This window comes from Poeciliopsis prolifica, unplaced genomic scaffold (genome assembly GCF_027474105.1).
Source record: "Poeciliopsis prolifica strain line A6 unplaced genomic scaffold, Auburn_PproV2 SCAFFOLD021, whole genome shotgun sequence".
NCBI classification, from domain to species: domain Eukaryota; kingdom Metazoa; phylum Chordata; class Actinopteri; order Cyprinodontiformes; family Poeciliidae; genus Poeciliopsis; species Poeciliopsis prolifica.
Window position 1 is genome coordinate 1,831,439 of NW_026562396.1, and position 17,340 is coordinate 1,848,778.

The 17,340-nt window shown below is 36.7% G+C and overlaps 1 protein-coding gene across 1 annotated transcript in view; it reads left to right on the forward strand.

Moving 5' to 3' along the window:
• Positions 1 to 265: 265 nt before the first annotated feature.
• gpc6a (glypican 6a) overlaps positions 266 to 17,340 on the forward strand; it is a 139,702-nt gene continuing 122,627 nt past the window's right edge. The window contains exons 1-2 of the mRNA XM_055045110.1: positions 266 to 397; positions 573 to 742. Coding sequence (XP_054901085.1) covers positions 372 to 397; positions 573 to 742 — 196 coding nt within the window. The 5' untranslated portion in view covers positions 266 to 371. The remainder of the gene's footprint in view (positions 398 to 572; positions 743 to 17,340) is intronic.

Consider the following 17,340-nt stretch of genomic DNA (forward strand, 5'->3'; position numbering starts at 1 on the left):
TTGTGTGTCTGTTCAGCGTGTCCCTCCACCCCGACCCGCAGCAACCCGCGACACGTGTTTCACCTCTGAGGTGCAGCAGTGTGCATGGCCAGGCATGCATGGAGCGAGAGCGCTGTGATCACCCCTGGATGGGAGCTGCAGAAGTCGAGCCACTCCACTCCGCGTTTTGCCCTGCCCTTGTGCGCTCTGCTCGCTGTGCAGCGCGCGTCTTCGATGCGCTTTGCCTCCCTCTCGCTGTCATAAAGACAGGACAGCTGTGCAAGAGAGAAGTTGTTGGCAAACCGAGCACCAGCAGGTTGCATCTTCATAGGGATCCTCTCGCCTTCACGGAGTAGTCTGGACTTCTTTTTTTTTCTCTTTACCAAGGGAAGATGAGGCGGACGCATCAGTACATAAAGTGAGGAGTTATCTGATTTTCAATTCAGCATCTGATCATCATGCTCGTTTGAAAAGAAAAACACAAATCTTCCAATAAAGCCTTTGGATTTGTTTCATTTAAACGGAGCTCGTATTTTTATTTTTTTTTTATTTTTTGCGAAATATTTTATATTCTTTATATATTTTTTCCCAAGGATTTCACTGATGTGTGCGATGTGGAGACTGCAGGTCGCCTTATGTACTCTGTCGGTGCTGTCCCTGTCATCTGCTGGAGAAAGCAAAGCGCGGAGCTGTAGCGAGGTTAGACAAGCTTATAGCGCTAAAGGATTCAGCCTCCTCAATGTACCTCATCAGGAAATATCAGGTAGGCGACACTGACACATCATCGGTGCGTTTTGGCCCACAGCAACCACGTGTCATGCCTCCCCCCCTCCTCAGATTCAACAATTTGACGAAGAGCCGTGCGTCTTCCTGGAGCATTCCGCGTATTTAAACTGTTATCCGTCTTTCAGTTTATTGCCGGGGTGTCCCGTTTGCGTTTGACTGAAGCGAATGATGCTGAGATGAGTTACAAATCAATTCTCGCTCTTATGGATGAGCTAGAGGAGCCGTATAGTCGAGGATTTCCTTGCTGTTTAAAAAAATAAATAAATAAATGGACAAAAAATCATTATCCGCTCAGTTTTCTGACCAGTCAGTGATAAATCACGGCAGCCTGAATTCTATTGATTTTCTGACAGGCTGGCGTTTAAAAAAATGGATTTAGCATCTAGAAAAGACCTGAGGGGATCAGAAGATTTAGGATTGTTTCTTCCCAACTGAAAAAAATAAAATAACAATGATAATAATAATTACGCAGATAAATCAGCAACTGTGAGATTTGATGTACTTTTCTCTAAGAAACCTACTATACCAAATAGTAATCAAAAGATGGAGAAGCCTGCAGACATTTAAACTTTTAGAGGATTTTGTCAATAAAGAGTTGTCATTTCCATAAAGCATTCTTTCAGTTTACCTAAAAGCAATACCCAGCTATTGCATTTACCCAGATTGTACTCCTTTTTTAAATTTTATTTATTTATTTTTTTTTTTTAATTGGGTTGCTCTGGTGAAAACAGTGAAAGACTGTCTTTCTTTTTCTGGAAGTGGCAGCATACCTGTTGCTCACATTCAACAGAACACTATGGAGCTTCTACTGTTGGATTTGGCTTAAGAGTTTATAATATTTACCAGTAGGGGGCTGTATGGCCTCAACATGAATGACTTTTTGTTTTTCTTCTGTTGAGTTCTTTTTCATTTTGATATTCCTAAAGGCTCTTCGGTTCAGGTTTTAATTTATGCCCCATGGTGTGGCAGAGATATGGATTTTATTATCTCCTCCATGGTTATAATCACATTTATGGTCAAAGCAAGAAAATACATTGGCCAGTAAACACACTCAGGCTTCGTGAGAGAAAATTGAAGCGAAGTAGAGGGACCTGAATCTAATCCTTCCATTGCCACTCACAGGAAAAATAGAGATGCAGTGCTGGTAATTGGCAGCGTCAGACAGTAATAATCATGGAGTCGTCTTTTTCTTTCTCGGAGTGGTTGGACTATGACGAGAATCTGGTTTCTTTGCACACTCTGGCTGTGTTAATTATGGGAATTATTAATACTCCCATGTCTCGAGTCAAAGTAAATATGCCGTTCATAAACAGCAGAAAATATTAAAAGTCTGGGTTCATGCTTTTCTTGCTCCAGCACTTCATTAGAATTTGTATTCTACTCCAGGAATGAGGACCTTATCAGCACCAGAACATCGAAATACAATTATCAATGTTATTTAATGCGTAGACTTTTGCATTATGTAGGGGGAAACAACTTTATTTTCTCTTTGGTTTTACTTGAAATCTATTTTTCATCATTTGTGTTTGACATCATAAAAGTCTCCATAAATAATTAAATAATGGCTTTCGCTCAACTCCCCATTGCAAAGTGATTGCTGCCAGATTTCCACAGATGTTGGGAACGTAACAAGCATTACTTTGCATGCTATTTTACACAACTGTAATGCTGTTGCCAAGCACTTTATCCCTTGGTGAATATCTGGGATGTATTTGAAAAATTAATTCAGTCATCTTTGATTTCCTTGATGCATTCTGATACAAATCTTGGACATTGTGCAGCTGTAATAGTTTAGTTTGACAGCCCTGAAAGGACTGAAATTCATCGGATGGTTCCAGGATTTGACCTCATAATGTTCTGTGAGCGGTTCCCACACAGAACCTGGACATTTATCTCAGGAAGAATGTCAAAAGATGCCAGACATTTCTTATTTCTTGTAAGCAATTGTGAAGCATTTGGTCGTTTCGATATCTGATTATGCAAACCTTTGAGTATTATTTCATCATGCCTGACATTCCTCATCTGCTTAGAATTTCAGTACTTGGGTCTGTTGACTACTTTGAAGCTCAAGATGCAAGAAGAGACTGTAACCAAATTCTTTCTTATGTTTTCTGTGTTGGAGATGGACTTTGTCTATTTACATTGCTGCTTCCAAACATAAATACAGGTTATGAATGGACCTAACAAGAAGATTCCCATTCTTTCACATTAAGTAGACTAACACAGAGATTCAGCAGTCATGTCACTGCTGTTTGTAAAGATACACAACACACATATCTTTGACTTCTCTTAGCATATAGTAATAATTTCACCAGCCCAGGTTCATTGTTGAGCAAGAAATACAAATAACCTCAACACACATATTGTTTTAAAATACCAAAGTGTGGGGAAGTGTTCAATCCAATGCTAAGTGCAAGTATTCAACTTTTCTATTTGTACTAAGACAATTCTTAAAAGAAGTGCATCACTCTCACAGCTACTGTCAAAAAAAATGTTACAAGGTAAGATCCATGGAGTGAGTTAACCAGCTCTAATAATGTTACATCAGTCAGCCTGCTGCAAAGTTCAGGAACTTACCGTCTGTTGGTTAGTGATGGAGAAGAGTCTGGCAGAGGTCAGCCACTTTATTGATGGTAGAGCGGTGGTCATAGGTGCCCAAATGATGGAGTAACTGCTTCATAGTTAAAAGTGGAGAAGACTCCCTTTTGTGTGTGCTCGACTTTTTTGAGTTTCTGATTATTGTAGTTTCTTTTTTCTTTCTTTTTAACCTATTACACTAAAGTTCAAATATTAGGACACAACTTTAATTTTCAGATTCACCATCTACAAACAAACAAACAACCAAAAAAGCTGGTTCTGTCAGATTTATTCCATGTGCAAATGTACAACATCCTTTGAGGGAAAATGACTGCAAACATGTTAGGTGAATAATTTCAACAAACTTTTGTGCACATCTGGAAAAAATGGCCACAGAGAGAAAACCACAATAAACTGAATGTGAATAATATTTTTAATGTTATAACAGTAATGTATATTTTAATGGCCTAGAATTGAACAAATTAAAGCAGAAAACTTTGCAGAGTATCTGCACAGACCGTGGCTGCAGGCAAGCCGTGTCTGCTGCAATGAAACTGACTCAAAAACTCCCGATTACTATTTTGAGGCTTATAAATGAGGTTTGTATTGGAAAAAAAATTGACAGTAGATCCAGTTTTACCCACATAGGAACTGAGTAATTATCTTCCATTTTTTCGATTTTGCTTCTTCATTTTCCAGCACCCTCAGGTACTCATGGTGGTGTTTCTTGTCGCTGAAGTCCTAGTACGTACTTTAGCTTTTTTTACTGACTATACAGATAGTGACATCCTAGTAATCTTAGTTTTAGTTTTTCAGACTGCAAAAGCTCTCTGAAAGAGAACTGAATGATGATTCCAAAGAAGCAGACATAAAGCAGTGCCACTGAAATACAGAGTTGTATGTGGGAAGACTAAAAATAGAAAAACAAAAACATTTTCAAAACTCCCTGCTGGACAACTTCATTAAATTACACCAGGTTTGCAACATCCCATGTTGCTGATGTACCCCCAGCAGGACGGCGTGTCACAGAGTGGCTCGCCTGCATGGATCACCCCCGCAACCCTCGTGCCTCTGTGTGGAACATTAGTTTCAGTGTCACGCACACAATACAGCATGATTGTCAGCTCTTTGTTCAGAAACACAGCTGCTTCTGAATGCCTCAGTCAAGCTCCTGCCACGACGCTCCTTCTCCGAGGCTTTGCTGTTAATATCAACATCTACTTACACACAGAGCGGCTGGGAGCCTCCTGGGTGGAGTCCGCTCTTTTCCACAGCCTTCAAATAAAAAGGCTTGATGTGCAGCAGCTTCTAATGTGTGTTGGCTGAGTTTTATATTTCCCTCCTCAAGAATAACAACTACCTTTGGGGTTCATTTCAGAGCAGCCTTATTTGATTTCTTTTATCAGAGCAGTTATTGGTTGCTAGACAATACAGCCAATTAATTTGTAGTTTTTCCTGATGTGATGCTTCAGCTCTGCGTTTTTCTCAATGATCAGCATTTACTGGTTTGTAGGTTGTCCGCCTTACCGACGTCAAAAGCCTTTTGAAATGCAACACAACTCTATGTAATCCTCTTAATTTGTGACTGTAAGAGATAATTTCATCTTTTCAACTGTCCACTTCCCTAATTGCTATTATTTTGAGATGTGGAGGGATGGGCAACGGGGCTGCCATGGTGTTGAGGGTTGCGGGGGTTACACTTTGTTTTTTTGTTTTTGTTTATTGGACTTATTCTAATTTGGCTGTATTGTACATCATTTTGTGGATGTAAAACGACAAAATAAAAATAATTGATCGCAATAAAAAAAAATTGAAATTATCAAGATGTGAAGTTCTTAATACTTTGCCTTTAAAATAAACAATTCTACAACACTTATCATCATAGCACATTAAGTTTTTACAGAACCTCATTTCAAAATAAATATAAATAATTAAGGCAAATGGTAACCATAGTTAATCCTGTTCCATTTCAGTGTTCCATATTAAGTGCATGTTACCATCATTCTCAAGTAGTAAGTCATTCCAGTGACTTACTCCTTTCATAAAATCTAGGGCAACTTTGCTCAACAAATTTAGCAACAATTCCAGATGTAATCACTAAATAATAGAATGACATTAGAGCTTTAGTAAGTCTCAATACCACTGGTAAAATCCTTGCCTTGCAAATGTCCATATACAATTTCTGACAGGCATTTTTCTTTTTCTTCAAAGCCCATTAAGATGCTTTTGGCTTTGTCAAATTGGAAGCAAGTCTCTCGGCAGCGTGTATACATCTTCAGAGAGAACAGTTAATAAGATGTGAGGGAGATTAGGCTTCGTGTGAGTGTGAATGTGCGTCTGCGTGTTAATGTCTCTGTGGTAGTTTAGCCTTGCTTTTCAAGCCCTCCCTTTTTTTTTTCTTCCTTTGCATCTCTGTTGTGATGGAAAATGACAAAAGTACTTTGTTTTTTCATTGCGAGAGACAGATTGTGTGCATGAGTTTTAATTGGAATCCTCCTGTGGTTCTCTTCAGATTTCATTCAAAGAGAATGCCTGACAGTTGTCCTGCTCTGTAGAATTTGTTTACCCTCTGCAGGCATTCATGCCTGAAATGCAGGGTCTCCAGGCATCCCGGAACCCTCCTCGGCACCATGTATGGTGCTTTCTAAGTAGTGTAGAAAGCCCCCGGATAGCGTTGGAGACTGCTGAAGCACTTTTTCCAGTTTTCAATCAACTACTGGCCTAAATCAGTAATAGAGGGGGGATTAAGAATCTCTACTCTGTCAAGCGTTGAGAGGAACTAGAAAATAAAAAAGTTAAAGGATGGATGTGAGTCTGTGTTTGGGGATTAGAGGAAAGAGAGCAGAGAAAAAAAATGTTGAAATAAACAAACTTTCCTACTGATAGGGAGCATAGGGGTAAATGGAAGCATCCTTGACTGATCATGTGTTAACTTCATGACTGAGAGGTATAGTGTTGTGAGGTGAGAGGACCTTGACTACACAAGGAAATAGATAGAATACAATGTAATCCATCTAAACATAGGGGATTAGCAATCTGAATTGCATGAAAAGATTGCCATCATTTATATATAAAGTATATAAAGTTGTGTTTCTATGGCTGAAAGAAAAGAAGAAAAACTCCGACTGGAAGATTCAAAAAGATCACTTGCATTTCTCTAGCAGAGAAAAATATTACTCCAGGATTTTTCCATGCCGGGGTGTTGCAGAAATGTTGTTAAGGACGGTCATGGTCTCACTGTCATATAATTGTTCATACTGGGAAACTTTTGGTAGTCATTTGGGTTTATCATAGGGTTTTACTGCTAGCCGATGCAGTGCCGACTTTTCGGGTTTGACTGAAAAACCTTGAAAAACATTTTTACTGAACAAGCAGCATTATGTTCCCCTTTTCACGCAGGTGAGTGCTGGTGGCTTTCCCACCACTATTTACTCTATATAAAGAACCACTGCACTCTGTCGTGTTGATTGTTGTGGTCTGTTTTTTGCCCAAAGAGACTGTTGCCTCAGGAGAAAAGTCTCTGAATAGAAACTCCCAAGCCTGACAGCAACAATAGGGCTCCCAGAGATGAGAGCCACCAGTTGCCCTGGGAAAACCCACCTGGGTATATATGTCAAGGTGTCAAGGATGCTAGTGAATTTCACACCAGGGATTTTTTAATTTTGTTTTTTAGACACAGATAAATACACATGGCTGAGGTGATTTGCTAAATAATTCAGCCCCCAGTGACTTGCGAGTAAACAACCATTAAAGTATAAATAAACATAGTTTGACAGCTGCCATGGCAACATCAGATGCTGTCAACAATTGTTGACACCACTGGTGTTGTTGACATCACAGGCTTGACAATGGTATAGTTGTTGTCGTGTTAAAGGAACATGGACAGTTTCCATTCTCTGAAAAAAGAGGCTTAAGCTTCTTATATGGACAGAAAAAAGCAGCAGATCTGGGAACTTAAAAATTAATATGATTCTACACTATCCAGACATATTTTAGTACATATTTACTTACAATAGAAGTGGATGGGAGAAGAAATATAAAAATATCGTAATATTTTTGTCAACCGCCTGGAGAGGTAAGGAATGTAATATTGCACAGTGTTTTTAAAGTGTCAGATAAGAGCAAGGCTAAACAATACTGAGCATAGCTTTAGTCAAATATGAACCCTTTTAAATTAGACTCATTAGTTTATAAAAAAAATTACCCTATTTTTACTTAATACATTTAAGGAATCATTGCCATTTTCCTTAACATTATGTTAAATCTAATTCTATACAAGCCAGTCTGCGTGCAAAGTGAGCCACCAGGTTGTGCACCACTCCTGTTATATTTGATACTTTTATCGAATGAAATTGTTGCAGCATTAAGTTTAGACACAAATTACACTGTGGAGCATTTGCACCATTTTATCATAATTAAATAAAGCACATCTCAGACACGGCACAACAACTCACACATCAAATTAAGGTGAGATTCCCACAAAGTTTAACTTGAGTTTCATTTATAATCTTGGTTAATTATAATATACTTATCTTGACCTTTGGCAACAATTTGATCAAGGTTATAGTGTTCCACTTGCCTACAGGTAACTATGCCAATGCAGATTGTAATCCTGAAGTAATACTGCAGCAAGTCACAGAGGACTTCAAACAGTAATGTAATTCCTCCATGTTGCATAGTCTCTATAGCCCTTAGGCTTCAGTGTTGGCTCATTCCTCTTGGGCTTTCTTCTTGTTTTAGAAGCTAACTTAAGAACTGTTGCTTAAATATGCAACAATTCACCAATGTTTAAAGTTTCCTGCAACTTTCCATGTTGCTGATGTTCCCCCAGCAGGATGGCGTGTCACACAGTGGCTCGCCTGCGTGGTGTTATTAGCCACGAGCGTGGCGGGATCACCCCCCGCCACGCTCGTGTTTCTGAGTGGAACATTAGTTTCAATGTCACACAGAATACAGCATGATTGTCAGCTCTTTGTTCAGAAACACAGCTGCTTCTCACATTTTACACATTTTACATTTCAAAGATAAAAGAATGGATGAATCCACTGGTACAATTTTATTATTTTAATCTTCTTTATCTATCTAGGCATATTCTTTTTCACAATATAAATGTTTAAAAGTACGTGACCCCATGTTCATGCTCACATCTTAATCTTTCTGCAGCTTTTTTGTTATCTATAGAAAACAAAAAAGTGAATTCGTGAAGCTACCTCGTCATTGTTGGAAATAATAGAAATGTGTTAATTTATTATTTACTAATGGCGATCCACAGTTCACATTCATGCAAACTTTCTGTCCCAGTATGTCTGTTATGATGAAAACAAGTATCTTATCTCTAATGATGTGCATCTAAGATATTTGCATACATTTTTACGTCTCCTCCTTTTTCTAGGATACATTCTATACGGCTGAACAAATACACAGCTCAGCTCCTTTTGTGTTGTTCTCTCTGTTTCCTTAGCTGTAAACGATTAATAACGATTCCTCATGTAGCTTAACAATTAAAATATGGTGAGAAAAAGGTCTTCTTATTCTATGGCTCTATGTTCTAATTAAATATTCCAGGTCATTTATTTCATTTCTGCTGAATTTGTCAGGAAATACTAATGATGTTCAACTTGTCTGAATAAATCACTCAGGTGAAAAGATGGCTGAGGCTCATCAAGGAACAAAGATGACAAAACTGCCAATGCATTTCTGGAAAAAACTTTTGTCTATTCAACTAAATTGTATTTTCAAATAGCAGAAGCTTTTAGCTGGGATGAGGCATGCAGGGGAAACCATGCTGCGCAACTTATGAATTAAGAAACTTGGACCAATCATGACCCAGTTCAGTGTGATCTTTTCAGTGGCTTTGATGTTGAGAGACTAATTGGAAATTGTTACAATTTTTATGTTAATGCAAATGCTGATCTTAACCCGGTGTCACACTACTGGGCTGAATTTGCAACATTAAATAATAGGCTTGGCAGTGAAATCCCACAGGGGATATAATAACATGTAAAAGGTCTGCCTCATGGAGCACCTTTTGTTACCTGATTTCTGCTCAACTCCTGTTTATGTGCTGCTCCCTTTGCTTTGTACACTAAGATTCACACATATATGGATTTTTATGACTTGTGCGATGCATTTTTGATTCAGAAGTAAATATCAAAAGTGAGAAAATTTAGAAAGCAGTTATATTAAAAACTTCAGAAAAGTAACCCTTTAAGTTATTGCAAAAAGAAAAGAAAAAGACTTGAATGTTGTTGAAGTTATTGTTACAGAGGCCTGTAGTGTCTCTGAATAGGTGTAATCTGCATGTGTGATGACACTGAATACTGGTGTTTTGGTTGAAATGGGCTTGCAATGAGGTATTTTGGGTTGAAAAGTGTTAAGGAATGACACAGGGATTCATGTGGAACTAAAGCCATAAAGTGGGGGGAATCAACAAATCATTTGAATCACCCTTTTTATGAGAATATAGAACAATGTTGCAAGAAAAGATGTCTTGGCTCACTAGGCTCATGCATCTCCAGGGAGCTTTGCCTTAATGACAAATGTGACATTCTCAAGCAGCATAGCGTAAATGTCAGTAAAGGACCAGCATGAAAACTTGTTAAGAAACGCTGTAAAACAAATAAAACCATAATTCATTTTAATAATTTAAAAACCATTTTGAATAGAGTTTCAAATATGTCTGAAAGGTCTGTTATTGGCCTGAAGTGTGTTTCTCTGGTGTTTACATCTTTTGGAGCCTTTCATTTCTCTGTGTATCATAGGAAACATGTGGTGATGCGATACATCTTGGCAAATGCTTGTTCTTTGAGTGCTCCAGGGTGCGAGGATCTGAAAAGAAGCCAGCCTCATCTTTTGCTCCCAGAACCCTACTGTTTCCTGTCCCTTGAGTAAGATGACAGTAAACGAGTGGGCTGGTCATCTCACACCCTGGGGCTCTACCTCGGGCTCTTCAGACCACCAGCTGTTGTGTTTAGGACTGAGTCATGCACCAGTTAGCACCGTGAATCCAGAGCATGAGTACAAAGCTTTAAACTCACTGCGTGCCTCTTCCCTCCTGCAGCATTTCACTGAAACAACTAAATTACTGTAATATTTTCCACTAACGTCCTCAAGCTCAGTTCATGAACTATTTCATTTTCAGTTCTAGAGATCTCAATTGCTAAACACAGATTTGAATCAGCCTAGAGAAACATAGACTACAAATATGAGTACCTGATAATATGAATCATAGTCTATATATGTAAGTATGTAGTGAGTCTTCAGCTTTTTTCTAGAACTTATTTATTCTTGAAAAGTAACAGAACAATATACACACACATCACAACTTTATTTAATGTTTATTTTGGTGCAAATGGTGCAAAGGTCCAGTTTTGTCTGACTCTTTTTAATAATTAAGTGGGACTTCAGTGAGATTAGATCTGCTTATTCACTTTTTGTTTTTCAGATAAATGGATTGGACAGTACATGAAAATATTTGAAATTATCCATCCTTTTATGTGTCCGCTCTCTCTTTTTTTGTTTCTTTCTTTTCATTTGTCTTGTCATCCCTTGCAGTGACTTTAGCTTCTGTCTGTGTTTGAAAAATCTCAGGAAGTGTTATAACCACAGAGTTATAACAGCATGAGGCAACAGGTGTGTTCGGGTGATGATCCAGACTGAAGCTCCAGTTATTCATACACTATTTACAGTCGCTGTTTATGAGAAGAGTAGTGTTTATGCAACAACAAATCACCATGTTCATGTGGGGAAGAAAACTTGTATTAAAGACCTTGTTGCTCCATTCACATTCCAAAGTATTTACATTCAGATTTGTTTGTACTTAAAGGTCCCACAGTACTTGGCATTATCAGAGTCGTTTTTCCTGTAGTACACAAACAAAACAGTGGAAGTACTTTAAATTGATTTACATCATTTCTACTATTAACTATATTTCCTGTCATGCTGTGCTGGGAGCAGAGCACCAATTTCTCAATTACCTGCTTCAAGAGCCCTACAATATAGTGATTTTCTATATTACCATGCACAGTAATAAAGTGATCATTGTAGATTCAATAGTCCTGAGTGCAATCATTTCACTTAACACTGTGCTATAGAAAAGTCTTTTTCTTCTTCTTCAGCTCTTGACCAACAGGTTGTTTCTCGTTCAGTTTATTTTTTATAGGATCAAGTGTTAAGGTTAACAAATGCTTTACTCTTTAATTTGATGGGCTAAATTAATTTGCAAGGCATGTCTCTTGTTGAGGTTAAATAAAAACTTAAAGGCATATTATGGCATATGTTGGTGCAGTAGTTCTTCACTTTTGCAGTGAATTGGAAAGCAATGTCTCTTCTACGCAAATCAGAAAACACCTGCAGCATTTTGCTTGACTTACATGAGTAAAGTTGTCATATTCTGCCAGAGTTTTCACTTCACGTCTCTTCAAATTTGAAGTATGAAACGAAGGTCTGTCATAGCTCACCTCTAAAAAAACTCTCCATGTGTAGACATCGGAAGCGACAGTTTTTTAAAAATTATTTTATTAAATGCAGGAAGCAAGGCACAGCAGATATATTGGCACAGTACTGCTTAAAGACATTACAATACCAACACAAAATGTGACCTTAAACACTAAAAAAAATATTTATATTTATTTAATGACAGAGTGATTAGTCAGAAAGTGTTTCTGTGGTTCACAGAGTTCAACTCAGTGTTTTACAGCGTCATCAGCGTTTCTTAACAGTTCAACTTAGACCATCTTTAAAAATGTCTTTAGTTATACATCATTTATAATTTTATGTTCTTTCTCTTCTGCTTTTCTTCTTTTTTGCCTTTATTTTCTTCCCTTTTCAGTCGTTTTGTTTTTGTCTGATTTTTGAGAGCAAGACTTATTTATTTCACCTTTTACATTTGCCACAGACTTCAAGGACATTAATGAGAATTTTAGTTAATAAACAATTATAGTATTTATAAAGTGAAAGGAAAATGATACATGATTTATATTTTACTTTTTTTTACAGTGCTCCATGAAATATTCAAAACTTGTAATACAGTTTTATATCTTAAATCTGCTTTAAATTTCTCCACAACAGTATTATTTACCTGCCTGGTGTGTTCCTTGGTGATGATACTGTTCATTTACTGTTGTAATTTATTAAATATTCAAACAAATCTTTTATGAACTACTGTATATGAATGATAAACTACACAAATAATCTTATGCCTTACATGTGTCTGTAACTCTTAAGGATTCTTAAGTAGTGTTTAGTTTGACCTTTTGATCTCATTAGATATTCATTTTTTATTACTTTTTCTGATTTGTCCTTTTTGTATGTTGAAAAAAAATACTTTCTTTGAAACTAGACTTTTAGCATAATATAATATTTATTGAAACTGTTCGTAAGAGGGAAAAAAAAATTATAATAATTTTTCTGTCCATGTGCCTGAGTTACACAAATAGTGAAGAACTTATCAGTCCTTAATCACTGAACTCAAACTAAAGCAGAAAACTGCCCTTTGACATAGTAATGAATGTCTGTTGAACAGATTTAAAGCACAGCAAATGCCAGATCAATTTCAGATCAAATTAATTACTATTTTTTTCCTTTATTAGCATTTCAGCTGGGAGACCAGAAGGTCGGCATGGTCCAGGCAGTACCAAATGGATCCTAACCCAAAGTGCAGCTATGAATCTTTCCCATATGTGAAGTGTGAAAGTTGGTGTTATCTATATTTGTTTTGTATAACTAAATATTGGACACACAACTCAAATCATCATGGGCTCCAGGCATTATGTGGATAAATATTCAGAAATTGTTTTGAAATAATGCAATATGTTTAAACTCTTGAAGAACTGCCTGATTTACGAATCAGGTCCTTCATAAGACTGATTATTCAAGGAGTCTTATGACTCATGGTAAAGATAAAGGGTTTTGGTTTTTGGTTTTTGGTTCATGTGTTTTTCATAGCCTTATCTTTTGTGCATTTCATTGTAGACAACTATTTAAGTATAAATTCAGCTTTCATGTTTCTTTTTTCTTGCTACAACCAAAAATCTTTTTTGACAAACGTTTTTTTGTGAAAAAATCTCTTTATTTTTATTTATTTTTTTAAACAGCATTTTTATAAAAAACATGAAGTTAATTTTCTTTTTCATTATTTTTTTTTTTGTTTTATTTCTAGCTTGTTTACATAGCTTGCACACTGGCAAGGAAATAAAGAGGCTTATTACAAATTAAAGGTTGCAAATCATAGAGAGTTACTCTATTGATGTCCAAAAATAAAAATGACCCTTTTCAAAGCACACAACCCTCCTCGTGGATTCAATGATTAAATATTACAGTAATTATTTTAAGCAACAATTTTTTACTTCACTATAAAAAGAGGTTGAATTAAATGCTTCATCATAAAATGCATCATAATCACTACAAGTCTGATGGATATAGTATATTACCTAAATAGTAATTTCAAAAGGAGAAAAACATAATGCAGTTCTTATCTGTCTTTTGGGAAATATTTGAACTATTATTTGTCGACCAATCAGTGTTACCAATGTAAACTGTTTTCAGAAGTTTATGTTTATTCAGTGTCATTCACATTCAACACAGGTTTTTGCCACAAGATGCTTGACCCAATGTTGTTCTTTTGCTATTGTTAGGGTGAAAAAAACAGCATTTGAATGCTGTTGGGGCCAGGAGAAATATATTTTCTGAGGAATGAGTTTTGTTTAAAGGGGGAAAAGCAGCAAGTAGCTACATTGCGGAAGATTGCATTTGACACAGAACTGATAGGCAAAGGCGCTTCAACGGTCACCCCCAAGGCCGAGGAGCCTCTGCAGCTTACCTGATAGCAGACACACTGCAGCAAAAGTGTCATCAACATCACACACAAAGCATAGTACATTTATTTTTGTTACTGTGCATTTATTAGAAGAATGATAATAACAAAGCATCATACGACAAACAGACTGAGTAGTAACAGCGAGCTGAGGTGACAGACAGAGGGGTGTTGTTTCTTTAGGGGTGGTGTTTCTGTTTATAATCTGAAGGAGAATGTCATAAGTGATTAATCCCAAAGTCACCTCAACAAACTGATGCAGAAGATTATGTGTCTGTTGTTATGTTTGGCTGTGTGGATTCCTGGAGGAGGGCAATGGCTGGAGGAGGGCAATGGCTGGAGGTACAGCTGCTGACAATTATTGTGTGCCTCTGTTAACTTTTTACAGCAATGGACCTCATATTACAGAATTAAAACAAAATCATAATTGTAATTTTTAAATAGTGTCTTAATTACTTTCTTTCTTTTCTTTGGCCAAAGAGAAACCTCACGTACATAGATCAGGTTCTGGTCCAGTACAGACGTGTTTCTGTTCCAACACATCTGAATCAAATGAATCAAATCATTTTGATTCACCTTACTAGCGTGTCTTGAGGTCCTGCAAATCCATTAGATTTAGGCATGCTGTAGCAGGAAATAACCCACAATGGTTATTACCCACAATAACCAGTCTTTGTACTTTACCAGTGTGAAAACACACATGCTCTGAATGCTGGGCTAATTTGTTGATAGCATGGTTCTGTGTTGTGCTACTTAACCTTTCAAGTTTAGCTCACATAATGATAAGGAATATGTGTTACATGAGCACTTCGCATACGGGAGACCGATACGGTTTACTGTTTACTGTGAAGGGAAAGCTAGTGGTAGTTTGATGACATTCTGAATTCACAATGCCAACTAGTGGCCTGGTATGACAATGACAGCTGACTCAAAGTGGCTTGGCGGTGCAATCGAAGCATGAAACTGTTTCCCCAATCAAGATCCAATAATAGCAGCAGGTTCCAGGCAGCAGGCTCATCTAAACATAGCCTACAACAATTGCATTTTCATGCTTAAATGTTCTATGAAAACATATTTAACCCCTTAAAAATTTATTATTTTTGCTGATTTTTACTCTTAAATATAATGTGTTTTATTCAACCACATAGGTGTCTTAAGCGACGGCGACTGCATGCAACAACTCCATCAGATTTGTCTAGACTTTTACCAGAGTTTTAAAAAGAAAAATTATTGTATGTTTTTTAAGACATTCAGAGAATTGTTAGTGTTTTTCTGATCACTTCCCTGCTATATGTGCAGGTCACAACCTGTTAATAAAATAGTTCAGAATTTTCGAATAAAGTACAGCCTTCATGGTTAAAGCACGTCATCTTTGTCCTGACAGAACAAATTGACAAAAGTCTTGTTTATCAAGATAGTTTATGAAAAAATGTCTGCTTTGTGTTTTTTTTTTTTTTTTTTTTGTGGCCAGCTGTGATTTTAACCTTGAAATTCCACATTCCAGGTTAAAACACAGTTTTTTTTTGTATGTTTCCTAAAGGTAAATCATAAAAACTGATTCTGCATCCTGCAGTGCTCCAGATGTTGTTTTGTTTTTGTTTGTTTCTTTTTTTCTTTTCTGTGATCTCCAAGGTAAGCTTATGTGCTCTTTGAGTAATCTTGATAGACCAGCCTCTCCTGGGAATGCTCACCAATGTTACATGTTTTCTCTGTTGCAACTCTGGATAATGGCTCTCTCCGTTGTTCTCTGGAATCCCAAAGCTATATAAATGTCTTTCTAATTCTTTCCAGTCTGACAGATATGAACAATTTTGTTTCTCATCTGATCATAAATTTATTTAGCTTTGGACTATGATGTTTTTTAAAGATATTTTAGTCTTCTTTTTGTTGGTTTTATTTTGGCCATCAGACAGTAATAAGTCCTTTGGCCAGGCTGCTATTTTATTTTATTTATTTATTTTTCTCTGAAATTAAGATTGTTTAATGATTTGTAATACTAAGCATACGTTTGAGGAGTAGTGATCTATTAGGGGGAACATACTTTTCAATAGAACTGTATGCATATTCATCTTTTCTTTACCTGACATGAGAAAATGACAAATTTTCATTTGCTAATTTTAGCATCTCCATAATTTGTATATTATGTCAGCTTAGTGTGTTTTCCATTTTTCAAAAAGATAAATAAAAATGTATTTAGTTGTCAGATCTGCATTTCTAAAATTTTAAAAGAAACAGGGTGAGCTTTGGGGTGCAGAGCAGAGCCTTTTTTATGAGAAGCTTTTATTTTTAAGTATCTATTTTTAATATTTTTAGTCCAGAGACTGCTTTTCTTTTAAACCATCTGCCTATGTCAAACAGAACCCTGCTTATGTCAGTTTGGTATCTTATTTTGGTATTTAAGTATCATACTGTCTTGACACAAGGAACACAGTAATAGTTTAATTTGACACATTCACACTGATACAGCGAACATATTTTTTTGTTCTTATTATCTGTTAGCTATGCTGTCAGTTTAAACTAATGTAAGCAAGAGATAATTAAAAAATCATTAAATAACACCTACACTGCTGTCACATTGCAAGCATGTTCATTAGCCTAAAAAGGGGGTAGAGCTGACATGACATTGGCAAAAACATCACGAAATTATGAACTTGAAGTCTTCCGGTTGCTTTCAGCGCACTAGAGCAGAAATGTCTACTTAGCACCTTTCTGTGAACCCTACAGTTGTCTACACATTACTGTCAAATAATTATTCCAACTTTGGAAGTTGTTTGAAAGTTAGGAACTCTTTTAGCCTTATACAACCAAGGCAACATATGGTGGGAGCAATTGTGGGAATTATCTGTGTCATCTTGTTTGGACATATTCAATTTGGGTCTCATGCCCCAGTGGAAATAGTTGAAAGAGGGTGATTTGGGTGATGGAAGGAGATCCAGATGGCAGAGCAGCGGAAAGATCAATCGAGCTTCATGCCTTTTTTCCCCTCACTTCAACATGCAGACAGATGTGATTTAACATAGTAAATTGGGTTTACTTTCAGCTTGTGGATTTCTGTTGACAAGTAATAACACCTTCTACAGGATGCACAAACTTGCTTATAGAAACGCACAGCATATGTTTTTTTATTTGTTGATTTATAACAGCTACAAAATTCTCATCAGTTTGCCTCCTAAGTTTAACAGGTT